This window comes from Centropristis striata, chromosome 20 (assembly GCF_030273125.1).
Source record: "Centropristis striata isolate RG_2023a ecotype Rhode Island chromosome 20, C.striata_1.0, whole genome shotgun sequence".
Taxonomy (NCBI): domain Eukaryota; kingdom Metazoa; phylum Chordata; class Actinopteri; order Perciformes; family Serranidae; genus Centropristis; species Centropristis striata.
This window is the reverse complement of record NC_081536.1, coordinates 11,798,585-11,819,079: the sequence shown is the minus strand read 5'-3', so window position 1 is coordinate 11,819,079 and position 20,495 is coordinate 11,798,585. Positions and strand designations below refer to the sequence as shown.

The 20,495-nt window shown below is 39.4% G+C and overlaps 3 protein-coding genes across 4 annotated transcripts; 2 read left to right on the top strand and 1 right to left on the bottom strand.

The window, feature by feature from the left end:
* Positions 1 to 39: 39 nt before the first annotated feature.
* On the bottom strand, positions 40 to 3,833 carry znf511 (zinc finger protein 511). The gene is made up of 6 exons (XM_059359621.1): positions 3,558 to 3,833; positions 3,389 to 3,462; positions 1,452 to 1,653; positions 1,210 to 1,334; positions 552 to 803; positions 40 to 242 (listed from the first exon to the last, which is right to left on the bottom strand). Exons 1-6 carry the CDS (start codon positions 3,741 to 3,743, stop codon positions 170 to 172), a joined length of 912 nt encoding a protein of 303 aa, XP_059215604.1. The 5' UTR covers positions 3,744 to 3,833; the 3' UTR covers positions 40 to 169.
* A 1,418-nt stretch (positions 3,834 to 5,251) lies between these two features.
* adam8a (ADAM metallopeptidase domain 8a) lies at positions 5,252 to 15,598 on the top strand. Of its 2 annotated transcripts, none has more exons than XM_059323804.1 (25): positions 5,252 to 5,331; positions 5,410 to 5,519; positions 5,606 to 5,679; positions 5,801 to 5,879; positions 6,715 to 6,791; positions 7,189 to 7,414; positions 8,070 to 8,147; positions 8,221 to 8,289; positions 8,963 to 9,132; positions 9,225 to 9,306; positions 9,408 to 9,550; positions 9,659 to 9,836; positions 10,130 to 10,219; positions 10,387 to 10,582; positions 10,681 to 10,762; positions 10,857 to 11,037; positions 11,128 to 11,214; positions 12,132 to 12,216; positions 12,550 to 12,658; positions 13,282 to 13,480; positions 13,846 to 13,893; positions 14,012 to 14,062; positions 14,146 to 14,196; positions 14,285 to 14,365; positions 14,685 to 15,598. In XM_059323804.1, the coding sequence occupies exons 1-25, from the start codon at positions 5,286 to 5,288 to the stop codon at positions 14,727 to 14,729; spliced, it is 2,637 nt and encodes an 878-aa protein (XP_059179787.1). In that variant the 5' UTR covers positions 5,252 to 5,285; the 3' UTR covers positions 14,730 to 15,598. The 2 variants fall into 2 exon arrangements, with proteins under 2 accessions (XP_059179787.1, XP_059179786.1); XM_059323803.1 differs by having other exon boundaries at positions 12,547 to 12,658.
* A 45-nt stretch (positions 15,599 to 15,643) lies between these two features.
* spef1 (sperm flagellar 1) lies at positions 15,644 to 19,516 on the top strand. The gene is made up of 7 exons (XM_059323806.1): positions 15,644 to 15,893; positions 16,091 to 16,202; positions 16,670 to 16,817; positions 16,955 to 17,000; positions 18,168 to 18,252; positions 18,342 to 18,453; positions 18,961 to 19,516. Exons 1-7 carry the CDS (start codon positions 15,785 to 15,787, stop codon positions 19,072 to 19,074), a joined length of 726 nt encoding a protein of 241 aa, XP_059179789.1. The 5' UTR covers positions 15,644 to 15,784; the 3' UTR covers positions 19,075 to 19,516.
* The last annotated feature ends 979 nt before the right edge of the window (positions 19,517 to 20,495 follow it).

The following is a 20,495-nucleotide window of genomic DNA, read 5'->3' as shown; positions in this document are numbered from 1 at the left end:
CTGCACCGCTGATCACCTTAATGAATATCTACACACATATTTATTTTAATAAAAATCATTTTTATTTTACATCAGGACACATATGACAGTAAACATATTTTGTTACAGGACAAGCGTATAAAGTTATTTATCTTGGAAAAAAAACAACAGAAAACCGACTCCTGGAGTTTCATTTCCTCCTTCCTTGTCGCCCTCTGAAGCCTCGGACGGAGCCGTGACCAAAGCACACATTTGTGGGGACCCTGAGAGACGAGGACACAACCATATCTCAGATTTATCGTTTAAATTCGAAAAACTAAACCAAATATTATGAGGATATTGAGTCACATTTCATTGATACAACAATATTTCACCTAAATGATAGAAAGAACCCTTCCTACAGTTTGCTTAACTCACACTACATAATTACACAAGTTTTACCCTACAAAGACTGGAATCTAAAAATTCCAAGAGTTAACCTTGAAACATATTTAAATGGCTAGCTCTTAGTACAGGGATATAACTTTCTAAGAATATCCAGTGCTTTCCAGTAGACTTGTGTAAAGACTAACCTGTAGGAATATCGTGGTTTTAGTGACTCGCTGGTTGGATTCCCCGTGCTGTGAGTTGCAGCAGAAATATCCGAGGTCTCCTCAGTGCGAGCAGCTGCTTCTTCTGACACATGCGTCTCCATGGATTCTCCCGGCTCGGGTTGGTCGGACAGCACATCACACACAACCTCACACACACCCTCAGACTCACACACATCGTCTGCGACCTCCATGGCTGTGTCTTTCTGCTGCTGTCTCTTTGTATGTCGGGGTCTAGTAACAAACAAATTATGTTATAACACATACAATTATATTATAATGACACTTATTTAAGCTGTTTTACTGTTTGTTGAGTCGAAAAATATGACACAAAAATATATGTTTTTAAAGAAATATGCACTGTAGCTGAGCTTTTATAGCAAATGTTACACATTGTTCTTAATTAAGTAGCAAAGAAAATCTCAGTCTATAACTTGTCTTATTAAGTAATATAAATAGGAGAATATGACATAGCTGGGGGAAAATAGAAACACTGCTTAAACTCTACAAGAATTTCAGTTCAGAGGTATAAACCCTGTTTACTATGACAAATGTGGACACTACTGACTGAAACTTTACACTGAGCCACATTTCTAATAAGGTTTTGCTGCCATCTAATGGACAAATTATGCAGTCTTACCCTCTGTCCTTTTTGGGTTTGTCGAATCTGAAGTCTGGAGGATACTTGTGAATTCTTATTAGATGGTCCTTCCTGTGTTTACTGGTGCTGAACTTCTGTCCACAGCCCTCCACCAAACACTGGTACTGAAAAACGTGAAGGAGGCATCGGGAAAAACTTTTAGGACTCAGTATTAATTTTGATTAGTTCATAATATTTACAGTTATTTGCATTAAAGGAGTCATGGGAAAGGAGTGGTTTACCATATCTTGTCTCTGGGCGAGGATAGTGAAGAGAGAATCGTGCCACTCCTGAATGTGAATGTCTAGGAGTCGGGCACTAGGCAGAGAGCGACGACAGGAGCAGCACACGTGTCTGTGAATGGAGTTATAGTGATGCTCATACTCCTCCAAAGTGCTGAAGACTGTACTGCAGCCAGAAATGTGACAGGCAAATTCGGACACACTGAGAAAAGACAAGAAAGAGAGCAAGGTGACTGACCCAAACTGACATTAAAACAAGCTGCTCTATAGGGATGAAAGAATCCACAACTGTTAGCTAAAAGATCATCATTCCTGAGGCCAATTTCTTGCTTGGTTGTATTTTTAGTTGTTTTTTTTTTTTGCCCTTTTTCTATAGGTAACTGGTTCTTTAGACTGAGAATATCCACACTACACTTAACAATGTAACATAGAAAACACAGAGAAAGCCAAACAGTTTTCCCAATAAATCAAAATATATTACAGACAATAGAAATGTGTTTTGAAGGGTGTAAATTCATACAATTTATTTTCTAGAAAAACTTTCCCTCAGTATTCGTCTTCATAAAAAAAGATGATTCACATGTGAAGTATTATTCATTCAACTAACGACCTCATTAGCTTGGCTGAGGTGATTTCACATAATTTCGATGTACAATCCAAATTTGCTAGGAGTCTGTGTTACTTTTTCTGAAATTATTTCACAGAAGAAATAAAAAAAAAATCACATAATTAGCTAAAGCTAAGTGTACGTTGTTTTGTTGTATTTGTGTCTTCACCGCATTTGTTTTAGGTGCTTTTGTAGTACACAATGTATGCGTGTGTATAGCTTTACATTTTTAAATGTATTTAATTGGTAAAGGACAACCCTGGAATGAAAAAGGCTATAGTGTAGGTAGGTAGCTAGCTAGTTAAAGTTTGGTTGTTCTTTGTCATTAGCGACACATAAGCTAAAGTTACTAGAAAAGCTTACTTTGACCAAAAGTTTATACAGTAGAGAGAAAAGGAGGAACATTTTGTGGACTGATGAGAGTAAAATTGTTTTTTTGGGTCCAAGGGCCGCAGACAGTTTGTGAGACGAGCCCCAAACTCTGAATTCAAGCCACAGTACACAGTGAAGACAGTGAAGCATGGTGGTGCAGCATCATGATATGGGCATGTTTCTCCTACTATGGTGTTGGGCCTATTTATCGCATACCAGGGATCATGAATCAGTTTGCATATGTCAAAATACTTGAAGAGGTCAGTTGCCTTATGCTGAAGAAGACATGCCCTTGAAATGGGTGTTTCAACAAGACAATGACCCCAAACACACTAGTAAACGAGCAAAATCTTGGTTCCAAACCAACAACATTGATGTTATGGAGTGGCCAGCCCAATCCCTGGACCTTAATCCAATTGAGAACTTGTGGGGTGACATCAAAAATGCTGCTTCTGAAGCAAAACCAAGAAATGTAAATTAATTGTGGAATGTTGTTAAAGAATCTTGGAGTGGAATAACAGCTGAAAGGTGCCACAAGTTGGTTGACTCCATGCCACACAGATGTGAAGCAGTTATAAAAAACTGTGGCCATACAACTAAATATTAGTTTAGTGATTCACAGGACCGCTAAATCCTAGAAACAAAAAAGTTTGTACAAAATAGTTTTCAGTTTGTAAAGTCAATGGCAGACACTGCTATTCTTTTAACACACCCCTTTCAACTAAATTGCCCAATTGCACAGCCTTACGAGCGTGCATATCACGAATGCTAAGTGTTGTTGGTTGGGTGTTTTTGTAGTACACAATGTATGCATGTGTATAGCTTATAGCTATAAAGGCTATAGTGTAGTTAGCTAGCTAGCTAGCTAAAGTTTGGTTGTTCTTTGTTATTAGCAACAAGCTAACGTTGCTAGAAAAGCGTACTTTGACCAACAGTTTATATAAACTTGTTTCCATACCTGAGTGTTGCCTTGTCGTCAGCATCTGAGATGTACAGGTCTTGCAGGTACATGTGTCTGTGGATATCCCCATCCTGTAAACAACATTTACATCCAGCATGTCAGTAATTGTAGGTTAGCTTGTTAGCTAAGAAGTCATAGCCGATTGAATTTGTTATTTCTATGGTACCTCAAAGAGCTGGTGGTCCTTGTGCAGGTGGATGAGTTGAGGTGTGAAGTTGAACGGGTTTCCCTCCTCATCCTCACTCCGCCTCGGCTCCTCCTGTGAGTTTCTCACTGCCACACACTCTTCATCGCAGCTTTTTACCAACACTTGTCCGCCTGTCAGAAGGCGGACGAAGTCTGGCTGCAGCATCTTTAGTAAAAGAGCTCAAACTGCCGCGAGGAATTTTCTGTTTGGGTTGTAGTAGTTGTCGCAGAATGAGGACGTCATCTGATTCATTTGTAGTTTTTTTAGCGGTTGTGAAAAACTAAATAGTGCGTTGTCGCCACCAACTGGCAAGACTCAACATCGTCAACCTGTTAAAATAATCGCCTAACTATTTTTTTCAAGTTTTGCAGGAAACACAAAAAACTTGTAAAAAGTGCCATGTACTGTCTGTAAAGCCCTTTGAGGCAAATCTATGATTTGTGATTTTGGGCTGGATAAAACTGACTTTCTGACCCACGGGTTACTAAGTATTTACTATCACTCACTGCTGCAGTGAGATGAGTTAAACAGGACTGGAATAATGTCCCTCCTGTTGCACACGGATTCAGATGTCCACAGTGCAGCTCAGTATACACAGCAGACATGTAATCTTTTGTTGTTGCACTTTCCATTATCTAATGGATGGATGATGCCTTTTACTGTAGTAATGCCTGACTTCTGCTAAAGTATTGAAATAATGCAATGGCAGATTGCAAGATATATTTTGTTAATATTACACAGTGAAAATCCACCACATTTTTTTTTTCAGAAATTGCATTCACAAGTTATTGGTGGGATGTCCTGTTCCTCTGTGCAACAAACCTTTTAATGTCAGGATTTACAGTAACCTAAAATTAGGCGATTTTAGTGGTAACGATAGTAATACACCTTAGTAGTAGTAGTGGTAGAGTAGTAATATTAGTAGTAGTAGTAGTAGTAGAACAGCAAACACATTTAGAACTCAGTCATTAACTGCTGGCAATAAAGTCACCCAGGAAAATGTTTTAATTAAAATGGAGTGCTGTAGGAACAATAAACTGTCCTGCAGGACTTTTTTGATAATGAGAATTATTATGCACTATTACCAGTAGGTGGCAACAAAAACCACAAATGGGTTTTGCTGGTTATATTTTCATTCTTCTTTTCTTCTTTTCTTTTTTTTTTTTAATAACTAAGTAGGTACCCATAATTAAATAAGATTAATATGTCCAGAAAACATGTCGACATATAGCTGAAGCTACTTCAGTGGTTGTCTAGTTTACATTTGTCATTAAAAAAAAAGTCTGTCTGGCCTATAAAGGAAAAATCTATTTCTGAGGGAGAAAATCTAAAATAAAAAAAGTTTTAAATAGGCCTATTATCCCATAACAACCGAAATACGACGGAGGGCAGAACCGACTGTCTTTTTTTACTGCGAAATTAACTTTTCACATTTTCTGAGCGAGATTTATCACAGCGTTTATAATCCTTTTAAAGCACGTCTGTAGCTTAATTTCTGCTTAGTCAGCACACAAACACAGTGCATATTCACTTTGTAAAGAACAACGTTTAACTTTTTTTACAGGCTCGTGTTGTGACTCATGTGGTTTGTCAACCTCAAATGGTAATTTTCAGGATATTACACAGCAGAGAGGGGCGGAGAGCAGAAGAGCCTATTTCACTCAGACTGCCAAGCACACAATGACAGAGTCCGTCCGGTAGAGCAACATGCCATATTCTGGATATTTTATATGGATTTTCTTTTCCTCATGGGGTAAGACTGTTTCTTTAAATTTCTTATTTTCTTTGTTTCTTTGTTTCTTGTCTCATAAAATGTCTCTGGTACTTGCAGGAATAATAGCGGGCAGTGTGAGGACTCTACCTCATGTGATGAAGTACCAAACAGTGATACCTCAGAGGTTAAAGGATTCATCTCTCATTGATAATGCTCCTACACATAAGGTATGCGTCTGTTTTACCACTTTATCAGTTTATATTAACAAAACCTATCTTGAATATTGCATTAAAGTCTATCCTGCTGTGTATAGACATACCCTGATGTTCTCCAGTACTCCTTGACGATTGCAGGGCAAAACCACACACTGCATCTGGAAAAGAACAAGTGAGAAAAATGTTTTTAGTGTATTTTTTCTGACTGTGCATGGTCCACACATACTGTTCAGACTTTCTTGATGTGTCAATATTATTGACGTAAAAAACAACAACAACTCTATTCTTTTCAGAGATCTTGTTGGGAAAAACTTCTTTGTGACACATTATTCTGATCAGGGCAGCCAAGTCACAACTACACCAGATCTAAGGGTATGTAGCTTTCTTTCAGTACTATTTCATAATATAATCACTGTATTCATGATCAGATCGATTGTATTGTGTTCTATTTATCAGAAACAAATGCCTGTGTTGTAAAAATTTAGACTGTAAGCCTCAAATCGATGCTTAACTGAAATGTACAAACACAGAGTATAGTATACTTGGCCTGATAATTAAACTGAATTGACCTTTTGTTTCATATCATTCATACTGTTTGAATCGTACAAACAGAGATGTGGGCGATTCAGGAGTCTGAAATCAGACTAGTGTACTACTACCAAGATTAATCTTACTGTGCCAACGGGAATTAATTAAGTACAGGATGTCCTGTGTGTCATGTGCCCCCCCAGTTTCAGTGGTTTTGTGTTTTTCCTGTGTTGTACTTTTTTCTTGCAGTTTTGTAGAACACAGGTGTGGTGCTTTTGTCAGTCTTAAATCAAAGTCACAGCTCTGAACTGTAAGAAACAGGGGTTGTAAAAGGAAGATGTTCATGCACTTATGGTGACAGTATTTCCCAGATATTTAAAGTTACCTTTCCCGTTTTTTAAAGGCTGTGCACCACCATTTTATGCAATACCTGTGGGTAATTTTTTCAAAATCAGATGACGATCATGTTGAAGTTTCTCAACTACAAAGTTCCTGATTATGACTCAGTTCTCGAGTCTAATGTGGAACAGGAATTGACATATAAGGTTAAGATTCATCTGACCATGACACATACAGCAAAGTGCAATATTATCTTCCTCAAATTAAGCCACTAAGCCAAAAACTAAAGTGTGACTTTGAATCTCATTGAGTCTGTGACAAATAATGAATGTGTGTTTAGGTTCACTGCTACTACCATGGGCACGTTGTGGGAGTGAAGGACTCCTCTGCTAGTGTGGGACTGTGCTCAGGAATTAAGTGAGTAATGTTGTATGTTCTTGTATCTCTAATTACAAAAAGTTATTGTTTCTCAAAGTGCCAAATTTAATCAAGCTTTGAGACTGAAAGTCTCCCCCTGTGACTCATGACCGATGTGTCCAATCCAAAGAGAGGATCAGTCCCTCAGCATCCATTTCCTCCATCACGACGACCATTAAGGCTGCATGTAGCTCTGCATCTGAAAACCTGTAACCCAATCAACAAAGGCCATGCGAAGCTGCCTTCTGTCAGACATGTCTGTTTGTGCGGAATCTTTGAAGCATAATAAACAAACACAAGTCTTGTAATCTATTAAACTGAGATCTGTTTGATAATTAGATATGCTGAAGGAAAAGATTTCCTGTGTCCACTCTGACGTGTCTCTTTTGCTCTGCAGGGGTTTTGTGCGTCTCCAGGACCATGTGTACCTTATCGAACCTCTGGCCGGCGCTGAGGCGGGACAGCAGGACAAGAGCTCTGAAGCTCACAGTGACGAGGGTCTTCACGCTGTTTACAACTACAAACACCTGAGGAGGAAGAGGAGCTCTTGTTCCCATGGAAACACAACCACTTTCTATGATCACGGAGCTCGTCCGTCTGGACTGTTCCAGCTCGGCAGCCTGGTAAAGACACACAGCGTGGACTGATACAGAAATACACCAGGGCTGGAAGCCTACAGCTGATATCCAATACTGAGTGCAGCCTTCTTACATTTGACAATTTTATGCAAAAAAGGGATACAGTGTAAAATCATACTAATAACTATAGTTCTTTATAGCTTTAAATATGTTTAAGATGTGAAATAATAATAATAATTTCAAAATTACAAAGTTTTTGTTGATTCAGATTAATAAAAGGGAACATGGTAAAAAGACAAGAAAGCAAGGTAGAGAGACATAATATCTCTTAATATAGTTGGAAATTATTACTGGACATGACTATTACCTTGAATTAAACAAATGTTTGCATTGACATTTTGAATAATGTTATCTATACATTTGCATCAAATGAATTCTTCAAGATGATCATAGTATTTATTTTACAATGGCAGCTGCCCCTGCTTTGAAAACATCTTTAAACCAAAAAGTTTTATTTTCCAATTTGTGTTATTTTTTAATTTTACAGTTTGTATCTCACATTTTATCATATTTAGTCATTTTAATAAGCACTTTGTAACAGTGTTTTGAGAGCTTCTACACAAAGAGTACATTGGCTTGGGCCCATGTCTAAGTTGAGCTGAACAACTTCTATATATCTTCCACCTTTTGTGTTATTCAGAGAAGCAGAGCCCAGACGAAAGACCGTACAGGAAAACCCAAGACGGTTGAGCTGGTTGTGGTGGTCGACCACACAGAGGTGTGAAACTAGATTATCTTTTATATCTGAGATGTTGGCTGTTTTACTAACTCAAACATTCATTCCTTTTTAGTACAAGAAGTTTGGCAGTAAGAAGACAATAGAGGCCAGAACTCTTGAAATAGCAAACCACGTGGACAAGGTATGTTTATTTGTTTCTATGATTTAACAAGTTATGTGTTTGCTCAGCCAAAAAAAAAAAAAACACTGATCCCACTGGACTGTAAAATAGGGGCATTCTTAACTTCAAGTGAGAGTAAAAGCTAATTTTGTGTAATTTAATACAATTCCCTTTCCGCACTAATAAAGTAATTAATCTACCAGTAATCGAGTGATTTAGTGTATTTTCATTGGCAGCAGATAGGACTTTCAACATTTTTCTCACAATGCAGCATAGCCACGTGTCGAGCAATTCATCCGGCTTTATTTTCACTGAGGATTAAATACAGAAATGTGTCCTGATACTATCTGTTCTGTACTGACTGGAATGTGACCAACAAAAGGAAGGACAAGTTCTATCACTGTGAAAATCTAACTTTAACTGTGAATATTCACACCTAAGCTGATATGTTTCACACATATCACACAATCTGCATACTCTGAAAGAAAAGGGCCAACATTGATGCATCATCTGCATCAGCACTAGACTCAACAGAGATTTCCTGTGACAGAAGTATAGATGAGGCCTTCGGTGATTTGTAGCATTACGTGTCTGAGTTCTTCACATTCAAAAATACTCATTTGAACTTCATTCATTTTTAGTTTCAGGTTAATGTCCGCTTCCCAGGTTTGTGCTAACATGTTGTCCCTTCCAGCTGTATCGCCCTGTGGGTGTTCGCGTGATGCTGGTCGGTCTGGATATCTGGACATATAGAGATCAGATAGATGTCAGCACAAACCCAGAGGTCACACTCGGTCGATTCCTTGAGTGGCGCCAGCGGAGCCTGCTGCCGAAGACCAAACACGACAATGCACAGTTCATCACGTAAGCTGTTTTTAACTCCATGCCAAAAAGACAAACATGGTGTGTGAGCTGTTAGAGCTGGCGTCTAAACAAATGTTCTCTTCCTTACACAGAGGTGTGGATTTCGATGGTTCCACTGTCGGCCTAGCCAACACCAACGCAATGTGCACATCTAACTCTGGAGCTGTCAATGAGGTAAGCATGTCTGTGTGAAAATATAGAAATTAAAAGGAAATTAATGGGAGTTTTACGATGCTAATTTCAGTTTTTTCCACTTTTTTGTTCTGCACATGCAGGACCATAACACTAACTCAATAGGAGTGGCCTCTACGATTGCACATGAAATGGGTCACAACCTGGGCTTGTCCCATGATTCTGAAAACTGTGTCTGCGGCTCCTCAACATCGAAAAAAGGCTGCATCATGGCTGAGAGTGTCGGGTAAACCCATATTCTCATTTGCACATTAACTCCCCTAAATGTGTTTTTAAACCTGAAGTAAAGTTAATATTTATCTCCTTAATTTCTTGTTCTTGTCTCTTCTTCTAGCCTTGTATATCCAGAGCTGTTCAGCAGCTGCAGTCAGCAGCAGCTCAGGAGATTCTTGGAGGAGGTGAACCCTGCCTGTCTGCTGGATACTCCCTCTACTGATCGTGTCTATGGAGGGCCAGTGTGTGGGAATGCCTTCCTGGAGCCTGGAGAGGAGTGTGACTGTGGCACTGCTGAGGTTTGTGCAAGCCGTGCTCACACAGGGTGCATTAACACTATAAAATAACAATACACACAAAGGAGACTGGATCGTAATGCTCTGCACCCAGTGGTGGAAGTACATTTACTCAAGAGGTGTATTTAATGCTTTAAGTGCATTTGGCTGATATTAATTATATAGTTTCATTTGAGCAAGGTTTGACTGTGGAACTTTTACTTGAGGCAGAGGATTTTCAGCATGGTATTAGTGCTTTTGGAAAAGGATTGAATACTCATTCCACCACTGTCTGCACCCCTCTGTTTGTCTCATAGGAGTGCAAGAATCCCTGCTGCAATGCCACTACCTGCAGACTTAATGCAGGAGCCCAGTGTGCAGATGGAGAGTGCTGCCACAACTGCCAAGTAAGCCACTATGTCCTCTCTACTGTAGATCAGTGAAGCCACACTGATACTAATTGTGTTACCATATAGCTAGACACTGTCTGGCTCCGCCGTCTGGCCGGTTATGTGTGAGTGTACTTATTTCAGTAGTCGGTACATCACCATCTGTGTTTCTCTCGGCTCTGCAGCTGAAACCGACAGGCAGTATCTGCCGACCAAAGACAGGAGACTGCGACCTGGCAGAGTACTGCACTGGTTTTTCTGCCTCCTGTCCGACTGACGCCTACACCCAGAATGGCCTGCCCTGCAAACGCGGAAAAGGATACTGCTACAATGGACAGTGTCCTTCACGGCAGGACCACTGCAAGAGACTTTGGGGACCAGGTAAAAACAGTGAATTGCTGTTTCATTTAGATGTTTTTTGATTCCCAGTGCATTGAGACTTTTATATCTTCAGCTGACATGTTTGTCATTCTGTTTAGACGCTGAAGTAGCTCCAGATGCTTGTTTCTACCAGCATGGAAACTGCAGAAAAACACTGTTTAGCCAGAGATGTTCAAGCCGGTACGTAGTCAAAAGCCAAAACAGCACTTTAATAGTGTTTATATTTATATTTAATTAGTCTTTAGTGTCATTGCTTTGTGATTTTTGGTTGCAGAGATCAATCCTGTGGGACGCTTTTCTGCTCCGGAGGGTGGGAGTTTCCAGTGACATCCAGGAAGTCCTTCTACAAAATCGCAAATGGAGAAATATGCAATGAGGCAACCATGAACCCTGAAGATAACTACCCTGCAGATCTTGGCATGGTGCCTGTTGGTACCAAATGTGGCAACAGCATGGTAAGAAAACTGCTAGTGTTGCTATTAGCAGTTAGCATCAACAAAACCTCTGTGCGATCCAGACCAGTGAACTGTGTCAATGTCTTTCAGGTATGCTACAATCAACGGTGTCAGGACATCAAAAACATTAAAGTGTACGGAACGAATGACTGCTCCGCCAAATGCAACAACCACGGGGTGAGAAATCTGCTAAAGTTACAAAAACTCTTAAGAGCAATGGAAGATTCAATTCTTTTTTACTGACTCAAGTTTGTATGAGTCATTCACAAAAGAGAGTTGGGTTTTCAGGTCACCAATGTAGCACGTGGCAACTTTCTTGCTAGATTTAGCAACAAATTGAGCGACTTATTCAGACTATCAGGGAAAAAGACAAAAATATATTATTGTAATTCATTATCATGCTTGATGGTCTGAGTAATCACAGACCACCGCTCTTCTGCCAATAGCATAGGCTCTCTGCTGTGTGCAGACAGGCAGTGAGCAAATGCAACCACTTAGCTGATGCACGGTGGGTGACCTCACCAATATATAAAGTAGCGTATAACGTCATCTGGTGAATTGAAACCACTTTTAGAGCTAATGTCAGCTCCTTTCATAGGAAACGATTTGGCAAAAATTTCCATAGCTTGGTAAATCTCATACTTGCCCCAGTGCCCGTGACCTCAAGGCTAACTTCAGGTTTAGCCCTTCACTAACTTCAATGGGATGGTGATTTATTTTTACTTACAGTAACATGGAAATTATGGGTGAGTGAGTGACTCGTGCTGCCCGAGTCAGACCTTCATCCCAGGGCTGGGAAAGCGAGTACTGTGTGCCAAAGTGTTTGCTTTTCTCACAGGGCTAGGTTAACTTGATGCATTTGCACAAATACAGTTCATATAAAAGTTGCACAATAGTGTAAGAAACACTTCTTTGCAGATAAAACTAGCTAGTAGCAGGTAGGAGGGGCGAGTCAGTGATTAAGTTAGTGGAGAGGACTCCCTAGTCAGCAAAAAGAGATGTTGCAAAAAATAATTCACTCATGACTTCCACATTAAACGATTCATTCATAGCATCACATGAAAACATGACTGACTGAGTGTGATCTCTGGCAGGTCTGTAACCATGAGAGTAAGTGTCACTGCGACCCAGGCTGGGCCCCACCTTTCTGCGATGTGGAGCAGTCAGAGCTGCCTGAAGGTATTGTACAAATCTACAAATCTTTATATGCTTGACATTGAAATGCCCACGCCTCACACATGGCTGTTTGTGTCTGTTCCGCTCCTGCTCTGTTTTTCACAAAGATACAAAGATAATACTAAGAGATTTCTCATGAACTCTCAGACAATTGTGCTCTGTTCTGATGAACATCAACTTAATGGAATTCCCCAGTCAGTCGGTTCAAATGCAGTAATGATGTTACAGTGTGTTTTGTTTCCTGGGGCGAGTGACGTACTCTATCACGTGTTCATCCTCGAGCAATAAGGAGATATTGATGTAATGAATGTGTGTGTTTGTTTGTGTGTGCAGCAGCAGGTCCAGTGGTGTTTATTGTGTCAGTGGTGGTTGGCATACTCCTGCTGTCGGCCCTGGTTATTGGGAGTTTGATGTGCTGCATGAGAAAAAGACGACCTGCTAAAAGGTACAACAAAAAAAGTTATTTGTTTCATTCTGTCTGTGTTACCTCACCAGTGTTGGGTCGTCACAGATCACATTAAATTAGGATCACATAGTCAGATTACAAAAATAAGTAACTTTAATTAGCCTATCAATTAGATTATAGTTACATTGTCAAGGATTACTCAATTACCTTTTTTCAAATATGGCAATTTTTAAAATTATGAAACTTTTGATTATAACCAATGCTGTCAACTCATTAAAAGCTCACCTGACGTATGGGGTTTCCTAGACATGTACTTTCCTTTTTTATTTACATTGAAAGTGGTGTTCCTCTTAAGTGCTGAATATGCAAAATGCTTTTTATTTGCATTGAAAATTCTTTTTTTATAGAGAACAATGTTGTTAAACTAAGACTTTTGGTATAAGGTGCAATATTTTCTATGTTCTATTTTGAACTCACCCATAAATAGTCAGATTAGATTTGCAGAACACATTTTTTTGTAATCCATTTTATCAATTGGATTACCAATCATGAAAATTGCCATGTAATTTGTGTTCAGAAACTGGTAATCAGCTAGATCACCACATGAAGCCACTTTTTATTTTTCTCATCTTGAATGTTATCTTGTGTGTATTTCCTTATAGATGCTTTCAGTCTACCTCAGGACAAACCAACCCCTTGTTTCGGTCAAGCAGTGCACGGGGCAGCCCTCGTCTCGGGTCCACACAAATCAGCCATCCTACGTTCGTGGAGTCTTCAGCCACTCGAGCCTGTAAACCTCTGTACTCTGCTGCTGCCAGACCACAAACTGGAGCACTGAGGCCCAGCAGAGCAGCTCCAGAAGTAAGCTTCTGTTTTGATCTAACAGCTTATGCACCAGGGTGTAGCGAAACACAAACACTTACACGGTATGTGTTGGATTTTTGTCTACATTAGACATGATACTTTCAATTATGGCAAGTGTAGCTTGTATATAAAATCATGTCATCGTGGTGATTAGTTTAGGGTCAAATTTGAAGCTACAGAAAATAGCAAATTATCCCCGGGCCACACACCGAGGACCAATTAGCTCCAGGGATGCTATTCTAAATAAACAGACCATTATTGTTTTGAAGCTGCAAAAAAAAAGTCAGGATTATGGTTTTTAAAAAAGACGAATCAAGCTTTCACCTCCACTCATCTCTGTTTTTGTTTTTTTCCCCTTATAGCCACCTAAGAAGTTGTCAGCTTTGCCTCAACCATCAAAGTTTGAGCAGGTAATCTGTTCTACTGTTTTGTATTTATTTAAATGTTTCATTGTGTACATGTGGTAATGTGCAGTTTTTTTATTATTTAGATGTCTCCTGTATTTCAACCTGCAATTTTTTTTTTTAGGTTGTAAGGCCGTTCATGCAGGCTGTTTCAAGCAAGCCAGTCTATACTGAGGTAAAATTGCATTCAAAAATATATTCTTTTTAAGGACCCTAATAGTGTTAAGTTGTGTATTAACTCTTTTTCTTTTTTGTCAGAATAAGCCACTACCTCCATCCAGGCCTCTGCCACCACTTGCAACAAAACCGGTAAGTGACATTACAAGTCATTCTACCTGCAATTTTTATGTCACACTTTTTAGAACTTGCTTTAAATGTTAACATCTGCCTTTTGAAGATCATGAAGCCAAAGCCTCCGATGCCTCCAGTGAAGCCGAAGCCCTCCGCAGTCCGGTCTCCGCTGCCACACACTCAGCTGGTATGTATTCAGACAGCAGCAGAGTCAACCGGACTCTCCTAAATCCTCCAAATCCTGGCAGTTGTTATTCAGACATTCCTAATGTTATTTAAGGCATTCACGTTTATGAAGACGTCTGTGGTTTTGGACATTGTGCCAACATAGCAGTGTGATGAACAAGCAGTGGCTCAATGTTAGTGAGTTAGTAAGCACATAAACTTCTGCGGGCCACTGGATAACTGAGAGACAAATAACACACAGAGTTTGGAGAAAGACATTTTAAGTTGAACTAAGATAAGCTAATCACTAGCTTGTTTTTTAACAGCACTTGTTTTTCTAGCTTGCAGGGAGAGCTGCCTTGATGCCCCCCAGCAGGCCCAGATGACAGAGGGAATAATTCAGCATGGTGTAAACACTGAGATCCTCTGACAGAGGACACTGTTGTTGTCCCACCTAAGAAGGACCACGAAATCCTTTCAGGAGACACATGTCTGTTTTAAAGTGGAAACCAGATCCACTGAAGGATCTGCAACAATATGCGACAGAGCTTTTCTGTCAATTATGGTCTCCCAGAAGATTACCGCCGTCTGTGTCTTGCTTATGTAAGCCTTCAGTATGTTGATGACAACCTGAAGCCGTGATTGACAGACTCAACGTCTGTGCTTAATAAATGACAAATGGCTATGCAGCCATCATGATGTTCTTTTTTTCTTTTTAAGGGAAATGTCTCTCTGCCTTGATCCTTGGATATGTGAACACTTTATGAGGCAATTGCACTATCAATGCTGTAACTGTTTTACTAACTGTTACTATTCCCTCAAATTGGTACTTTTTTAAATGAAATTATGTTGTTAAGGGATTTTGAAATGTGGCACCAACGTGGGCACTTTACACATTGTTTTAATTAAGGACATACCACAGAAGTTATGCCTTTTTCTTGAACTTTTTTGTACTAACCTAGGTATGCTTGATTTTGTGGGACTGAATTATTTCATGCCGCTGTTTTGTTTTGTGTGATACCTATTGATTGTAATTCTTCAAGGGATTTCATTTTACATTGCATATTCTATGCAGCAGACACAGTCCTCCTCTCATAATGCCAATGATTGTGGTGTTTCCTTACAGTGAGGACTGTGCCTCTATTTGTCCTGCAAACTTTGAACTGAAATTGTATTTGAATCGTTTCTATTTATTGAGATGTTCTTTTTGTCTGTAAAATGGAGCTTACAATAAAACTGAATCACCAAAGTCAGAGTTTAAGCCATTTTTTCTCCGTCTTTCTCATGGCTGCACATCTAGATCATAATATGTGTTGCCTAGTTAATTATCGGTCGCATAGCAACGCCTTAAACAATCTGTCGAGGGAAGCTAACACGCTAGCTCAGCAAAACAGTTTGGATCTTTAGAAACTGTCGAGAAACTGATGTTGCTTTAAGAATAATGGACCGAGAACTGAACGAAGAAGAGCTACAGGATTTGTACGCATGGATAGACAAAATATCTCTGTCCCGACCCAAGAGACACATCACCAGAGACTTCAGTGACGGAGGTACTTTGCTAATTTAGCTTTGCTAGCAATCCACATTAACTAAATAAGCAGCAGGAGTAATATGACCCTGTATAAATGTGTTTCGCGTAAGCTAATTGCTGTCTCAAGCTCCAATAATCTTGTTTGGCTGTTTACGTAGTTTATCAGCTCAAATGTCTGTTTATTTACTTGAACTGACTGTGCCCCTCTGTTTGTAGTGATGGCTGCAGAGGTTGTCAAATATTTCTTCCCAAAGCTTGTTGACCTGCACAACTATATTCCTGCAAACTCTACACAGCAGAAGCTCAGCAACTGGAACCTACTCAACAGGCAAAGCACCATTCATTTAAATTATTTGTTTATTCAAAGTGCATGCGTAATTCAATTAAAGTGGTTGCACTCATGGACTGGAGACTATTTCAGCTAAATATATGGGATAGAAGGTGACTGCATTGAGGGATTACCACTGAGCTGGAAAGACTTTTCTACAATATGACTTTGTCATTATGTGCTTTCCAATAATATTGCCTCAAACAGTTAACTGTTTTAGTAAGCACTACCAAGGGCCTCTGCATCTGGTCGTGAGAACCAATCCAACACACACCCACTCTTCCAATCCCAGACCACTGATATGGCACAAAGCCAGCTACAGATTTATGGGTCTTCACTGCAAACAAATTGGCCCCTATGGTGTTAATCATCAACATGCATCATTGGCTCAGTTCCTATTGTAATTTTTTTTATTAGTTATTTATTATTTTTATTAGAAACATCTGTGGGTTTGTTCCTGTGGACAGGAAGGTATTTTCCAAGCTGAACTTCCACGTTCCTGAAGAGACAGTGAAGAGGATTGTACTGAGCACTGCAGGAATGATAGAGCCAGTACTGAGCGCCCTCAGGGACAAGATAGACAAGAAACTGGAGCAGACAACAGAGAATATACTGGTGTGTACTGTATGTTTATGTGTGAGTGTGTGCTTAGAAATATACATAATATAAGTCCCTTTTACTGCAGTCTTCTCTCTTTCATTGAAGCTAGAACTATAACAACATTTTGAACACATTTTTTCTTTTGAACTCAGGATTTGGAATACTATGACACGAGAAACCAAGAAATAACCCCTACAGGTAGAGTATTTTTTCTGTTATTGCATTTAAACAAACAATAATAATATAACTAATATATCTTCGGAAAATATCTTTACTCAAACTTTGTCCACTCAAATGTTCTGTGACCGACCTCTGTTTTCATACCTGAATTATTATCAAGAATTCTGTTACAACAGAAAGATGCTGCAATTAAATTCTGCGAAATAGGGAAATCAACTGAAATACAGAAACAGAAACGGATGAATTAACAAGAATGTGATGACTGGGTTTTGACCTTATGCATGATAAATCCTTATGTTAGTATCCTTTGTGTATTAGCTGACACAGTCAGTCAGTAACAATGGCTGAGGCTGCACAGTCCAAAATGTGCCTTTTTTAGCACAGTGTGGGAAGTGGGTGTAATTTTAGACTATTCTTAATGGTGCTGTATCTACTGGTCAGCTGACAAACACAAAATCAGCATATTCAAGACAAACTGAGTTGGGTTTTTTATGTATGTCTGAGACAACTTTTTGCTGGCTGCTTGGAAGGCTGATTCTGCCTCAGAGATCATATATTTTCCAAGATTTGCTCTGCTTCCTGCCCTCTCTTGTCTGTCCTGATATCGTCCTGGTTTGCTAACAGCTCTCAGTTAATGTTAATCTCTTCCACAGATAGCAGCGACCACACAGAGACACAAACATACCAGCATTTAACAGCATCAGACAGAACTGATTAGAGAATGCCACGACCTTTAGGGAGTGAATCGGTGACATGTCTTTCTTCCGTTTCCCACACCTCATCTGTCCCTGAAACAACCCTGTAAAACTGACCTCAGGCCAGTGCCTACTCCCTCTGCTCTTTCCTCTTCCATCTACACGCCATCCGCTATCAGACAAACAGCTCAGGTCCTCATATCAGCTCCCAACATCACCAGATGGCCTTTATCGCTGGCTTGAGCTCAGCACTGCAGGACCTAAAGGCCTCCTCATTTTTCTCTTTCCACTTCTTCTAATCTCACTTCCCTGTTTCTCCCTCTTTCTGCTTGCGGTCATCGCCTGTCTGCCTTCTATCCTCCCGCCTTTACTTTAGTTTTGTCCTTTTGATGGAATAATCCAATTAAGTCTCTATCCACAGCAGAGTTTTAAGTCATCATGTTCAAATTATGGCTGGAGAAATGTTACAGTTTTGTTTTGCTGTCTTCAGAAATTCGTCAGACTGAAGCAAAACTTTTGGCTCAGCTGACACAACAAGAGATGAAAAAAGATGAAAAGAGCAGAATTAAAAATGGGTATGACCAAAATACTTCAATTATTAAAAAGCAGCGCTATAACAATACGTTATAAAATAAGTTAATCAATAATGTGTCTTTTTTTCAAGAATAATAAAACCACAGCTCCCAGCACAGGTATATGCAGACATGGGCCCTACATTACGACTATTCCTGCAGGAAAAAGAGCAAGCTGTCATGGATTTGCAAGAGACTGTGGAGGTACACACACACACACACACACACACACACACACACACACACACACACACACACTTATACAAACACACCTAAATCCAGGAAACACTCGGCTGACTGTTAGAAGAACATCTGTAAACAAAGTCTTCCGTTTTGATGCCCTGGAGGGAAAGAGCTTTGTCATACCTGTAATATTGTTGCAGATGTTGGGTGTGTGTGTGTGTGTGTGTGTCAGTGAGAAAGAGAGAGATTCAGATGTGTGTGTGATACTTGTGTGTCATAAGCTGTGTCAGCAGTGGTCAGTGAGTCAGTAACGGCTCAGCGGATATAACTGTTTTTTCTTCTCTGCCTGTGGCAACATCTGCATTTTAAGAAAGAATAATGGCAGAAATGTGCAACATCCCCCTTCGCCTTGTCAGGAAGATTTTAATCAGTGAGGCAATTCACAGTTTGAAAAACAAACTTTACCTTGTTTAACCACATCCTTTTGCATCTGTGTGTGTGTGTGTGTGTGTGTGTGTGTGTTTGTAGATCCTGCAGATGAAAGTGAGCAGGTTAGAGCATCTGGTTCGCTTGAAGGACATGCGTATTGAAGATCTGATGAGGCATCTGGAGACGTACAAAGCAAAAGGCAATAGACACTGATACAAACATGTCCCCATAGAGAATTTGTTTTGAAAGCTATGAGTTAAAATTCTGTAACACCAACTCTAATAAACTCTTACATTATAAAAAAGTTTAAGTTGAATCAAAGGATCAGTTCATATTCTCAGATTATTGTCTTACCTGCTAAAATGCGTCACACCTGTTGAAATGCAACAGGGGGATTACTTGTTTTCTATGTAAAATGTGTTTTTGTGCTGAAAAAACAGGGGTTTCGGTAATTTAATTCACACTCACATGAATTGCACCATTCACAATAGAGAAATATAGGTACAAACAATATAGACATGCCACTGTGTCTCACTCTTGAAAGTGCACATTTCAGGAGGATTTATCTAATTTGACATTTTTAAATATTAACATTTTAATTTCATGATGTAATAAGGGCAGTACAACACCTGTTTCGTCTATGATATACAGTAGTGTTCAAAATAATAGTAGTCCAATGTGACCAGATTAATCCAGGTTTTTAGTATATTTTTCATTGCTACATGGCAAACAAGGTACCAGTAGGTCCAGTAGATTCTCAGAAAACCAACAAGACCCAGCATTCGTGATATGCACACTCGTAAGGCTGTGCAATTGGGCAATTAGTTGAAAGGGGTGTGTTCAAAAATATAGCAGTGTCTGCCGTTGACTTTACAAACTCAAAACTATTTTGTTTGTTAAAGAATCTTGGAGTGGAATAACAGCTGAAAGGTGCCACAAGTTGGTTGAGTCCATGCCACACAGATGTGAAGCAGTTATAAAAAACTGTGGCCATACAACTAAATATTAGTTTACTGATTCACAGAATTGCTAAATCCTAGAAACCAAAAAGTTTGTACAAAATAGTTTTGAGTTTGTAAAGTCAACGGCAGACACTGCTATATTTTTGAACACACCCCTTTCAACTAATTGCCCAATTGCACAGCCTTACGAGCTGCATATCACAAATGCTGGGTCTTGTTGGTTTTCTGAGAATCTACTGGACCTACTGGTACCTTGTTTGCCATGTAGCAATGAAAAATATACTAAAAACCTGGATTAATCTGGTTAGTCACATTGGACTGCTATTATTTTGAACACTACTGTAAATATATTTGAAGATATTTAATATTTTGTCTTTGTGTTGAATTGTATTATCTAATGAGATACTGTAAATGGAGTTGTTAACACAGATCATCACTTCCGTATGAAGAGTGTGTAATATGTGACTTTCATGTGTTTATGTATCTACTGTTGCTCGTTTTTGACCTTCTGTGCCTTTACACAGCCTATGACTTCTAACCTCCAAGTGCTTACTAAACCACCTAACCTTTTCAACTTTCCTCTAGAAAGTCTCTTTGAACCTGAGCAGAGCAAATCAGCAAAGTATAGATTCAAAGGATGATAATGAACCAAATAAAACTATATATGGTAAT

What these genes read in the sequence shown, in the direction of transcription:
- znf511 (XM_059359621.1), bottom strand. Translation starts at nt 3,743, where the DNA reads ATGCTGCAGCCAGACTTCGTCCGCCTTCTGACAGGCGGACAAGTGTTG. An exon ending in AGGACCACCAGCTCTTTGAG is followed by an intron (nt 3,463 to 3,557) that starts GTACCATAGAAA and finishes TGTTGTTTACAG; the next exon opens with GATGGGGATATCCACAGACA. An exon ending in AAACCACGATATTCCTACAG is followed by an intron (nt 243 to 551) that starts GTTAGTCTTTAC and finishes CTCGTCTCTCAG; the next exon opens with GGTCCCCACAAATGTGTGCT.
- adam8a (XM_059323803.1), top strand. Translation starts at nt 5,286, where the DNA reads ATGCCATATTCTGGATATTTTATATGGATTTTCTTTTCCTCATGGG. An exon ending in AGTGCTGCCACAACTGCCAA is followed by an intron (nt 10,220 to 10,386) that starts GTAAGCCACTAT and finishes TCGGCTCTGCAG; the next exon opens with CTGAAACCGACAGGCAGTAT. An exon ending in AAAAGACGACCTGCTAAAAG is followed by an intron (nt 12,659 to 13,281) that starts GTACAACAAAAA and finishes ATTTCCTTATAG; the next exon opens with ATGCTTTCAGTCTACCTCAG.
- spef1 (XM_059323806.1), top strand. Translation starts at nt 15,785, where the DNA reads ATGGACCGAGAACTGAACGAAGAAGAGCTACAGGATTTGTACGCATGG. An exon ending in AGACAACAGAGAATATACTG is followed by an intron (nt 16,818 to 16,954) that starts GTGTGTACTGTA and finishes TTTTGAACTCAG; the next exon opens with GATTTGGAATACTATGACAC. An exon ending in AAGAGCAGAATTAAAAATGG is followed by an intron (nt 18,253 to 18,341) that starts GTATGACCAAAA and finishes CTTTTTTTCAAG; the next exon opens with AATAATAAAACCACAGCTCC.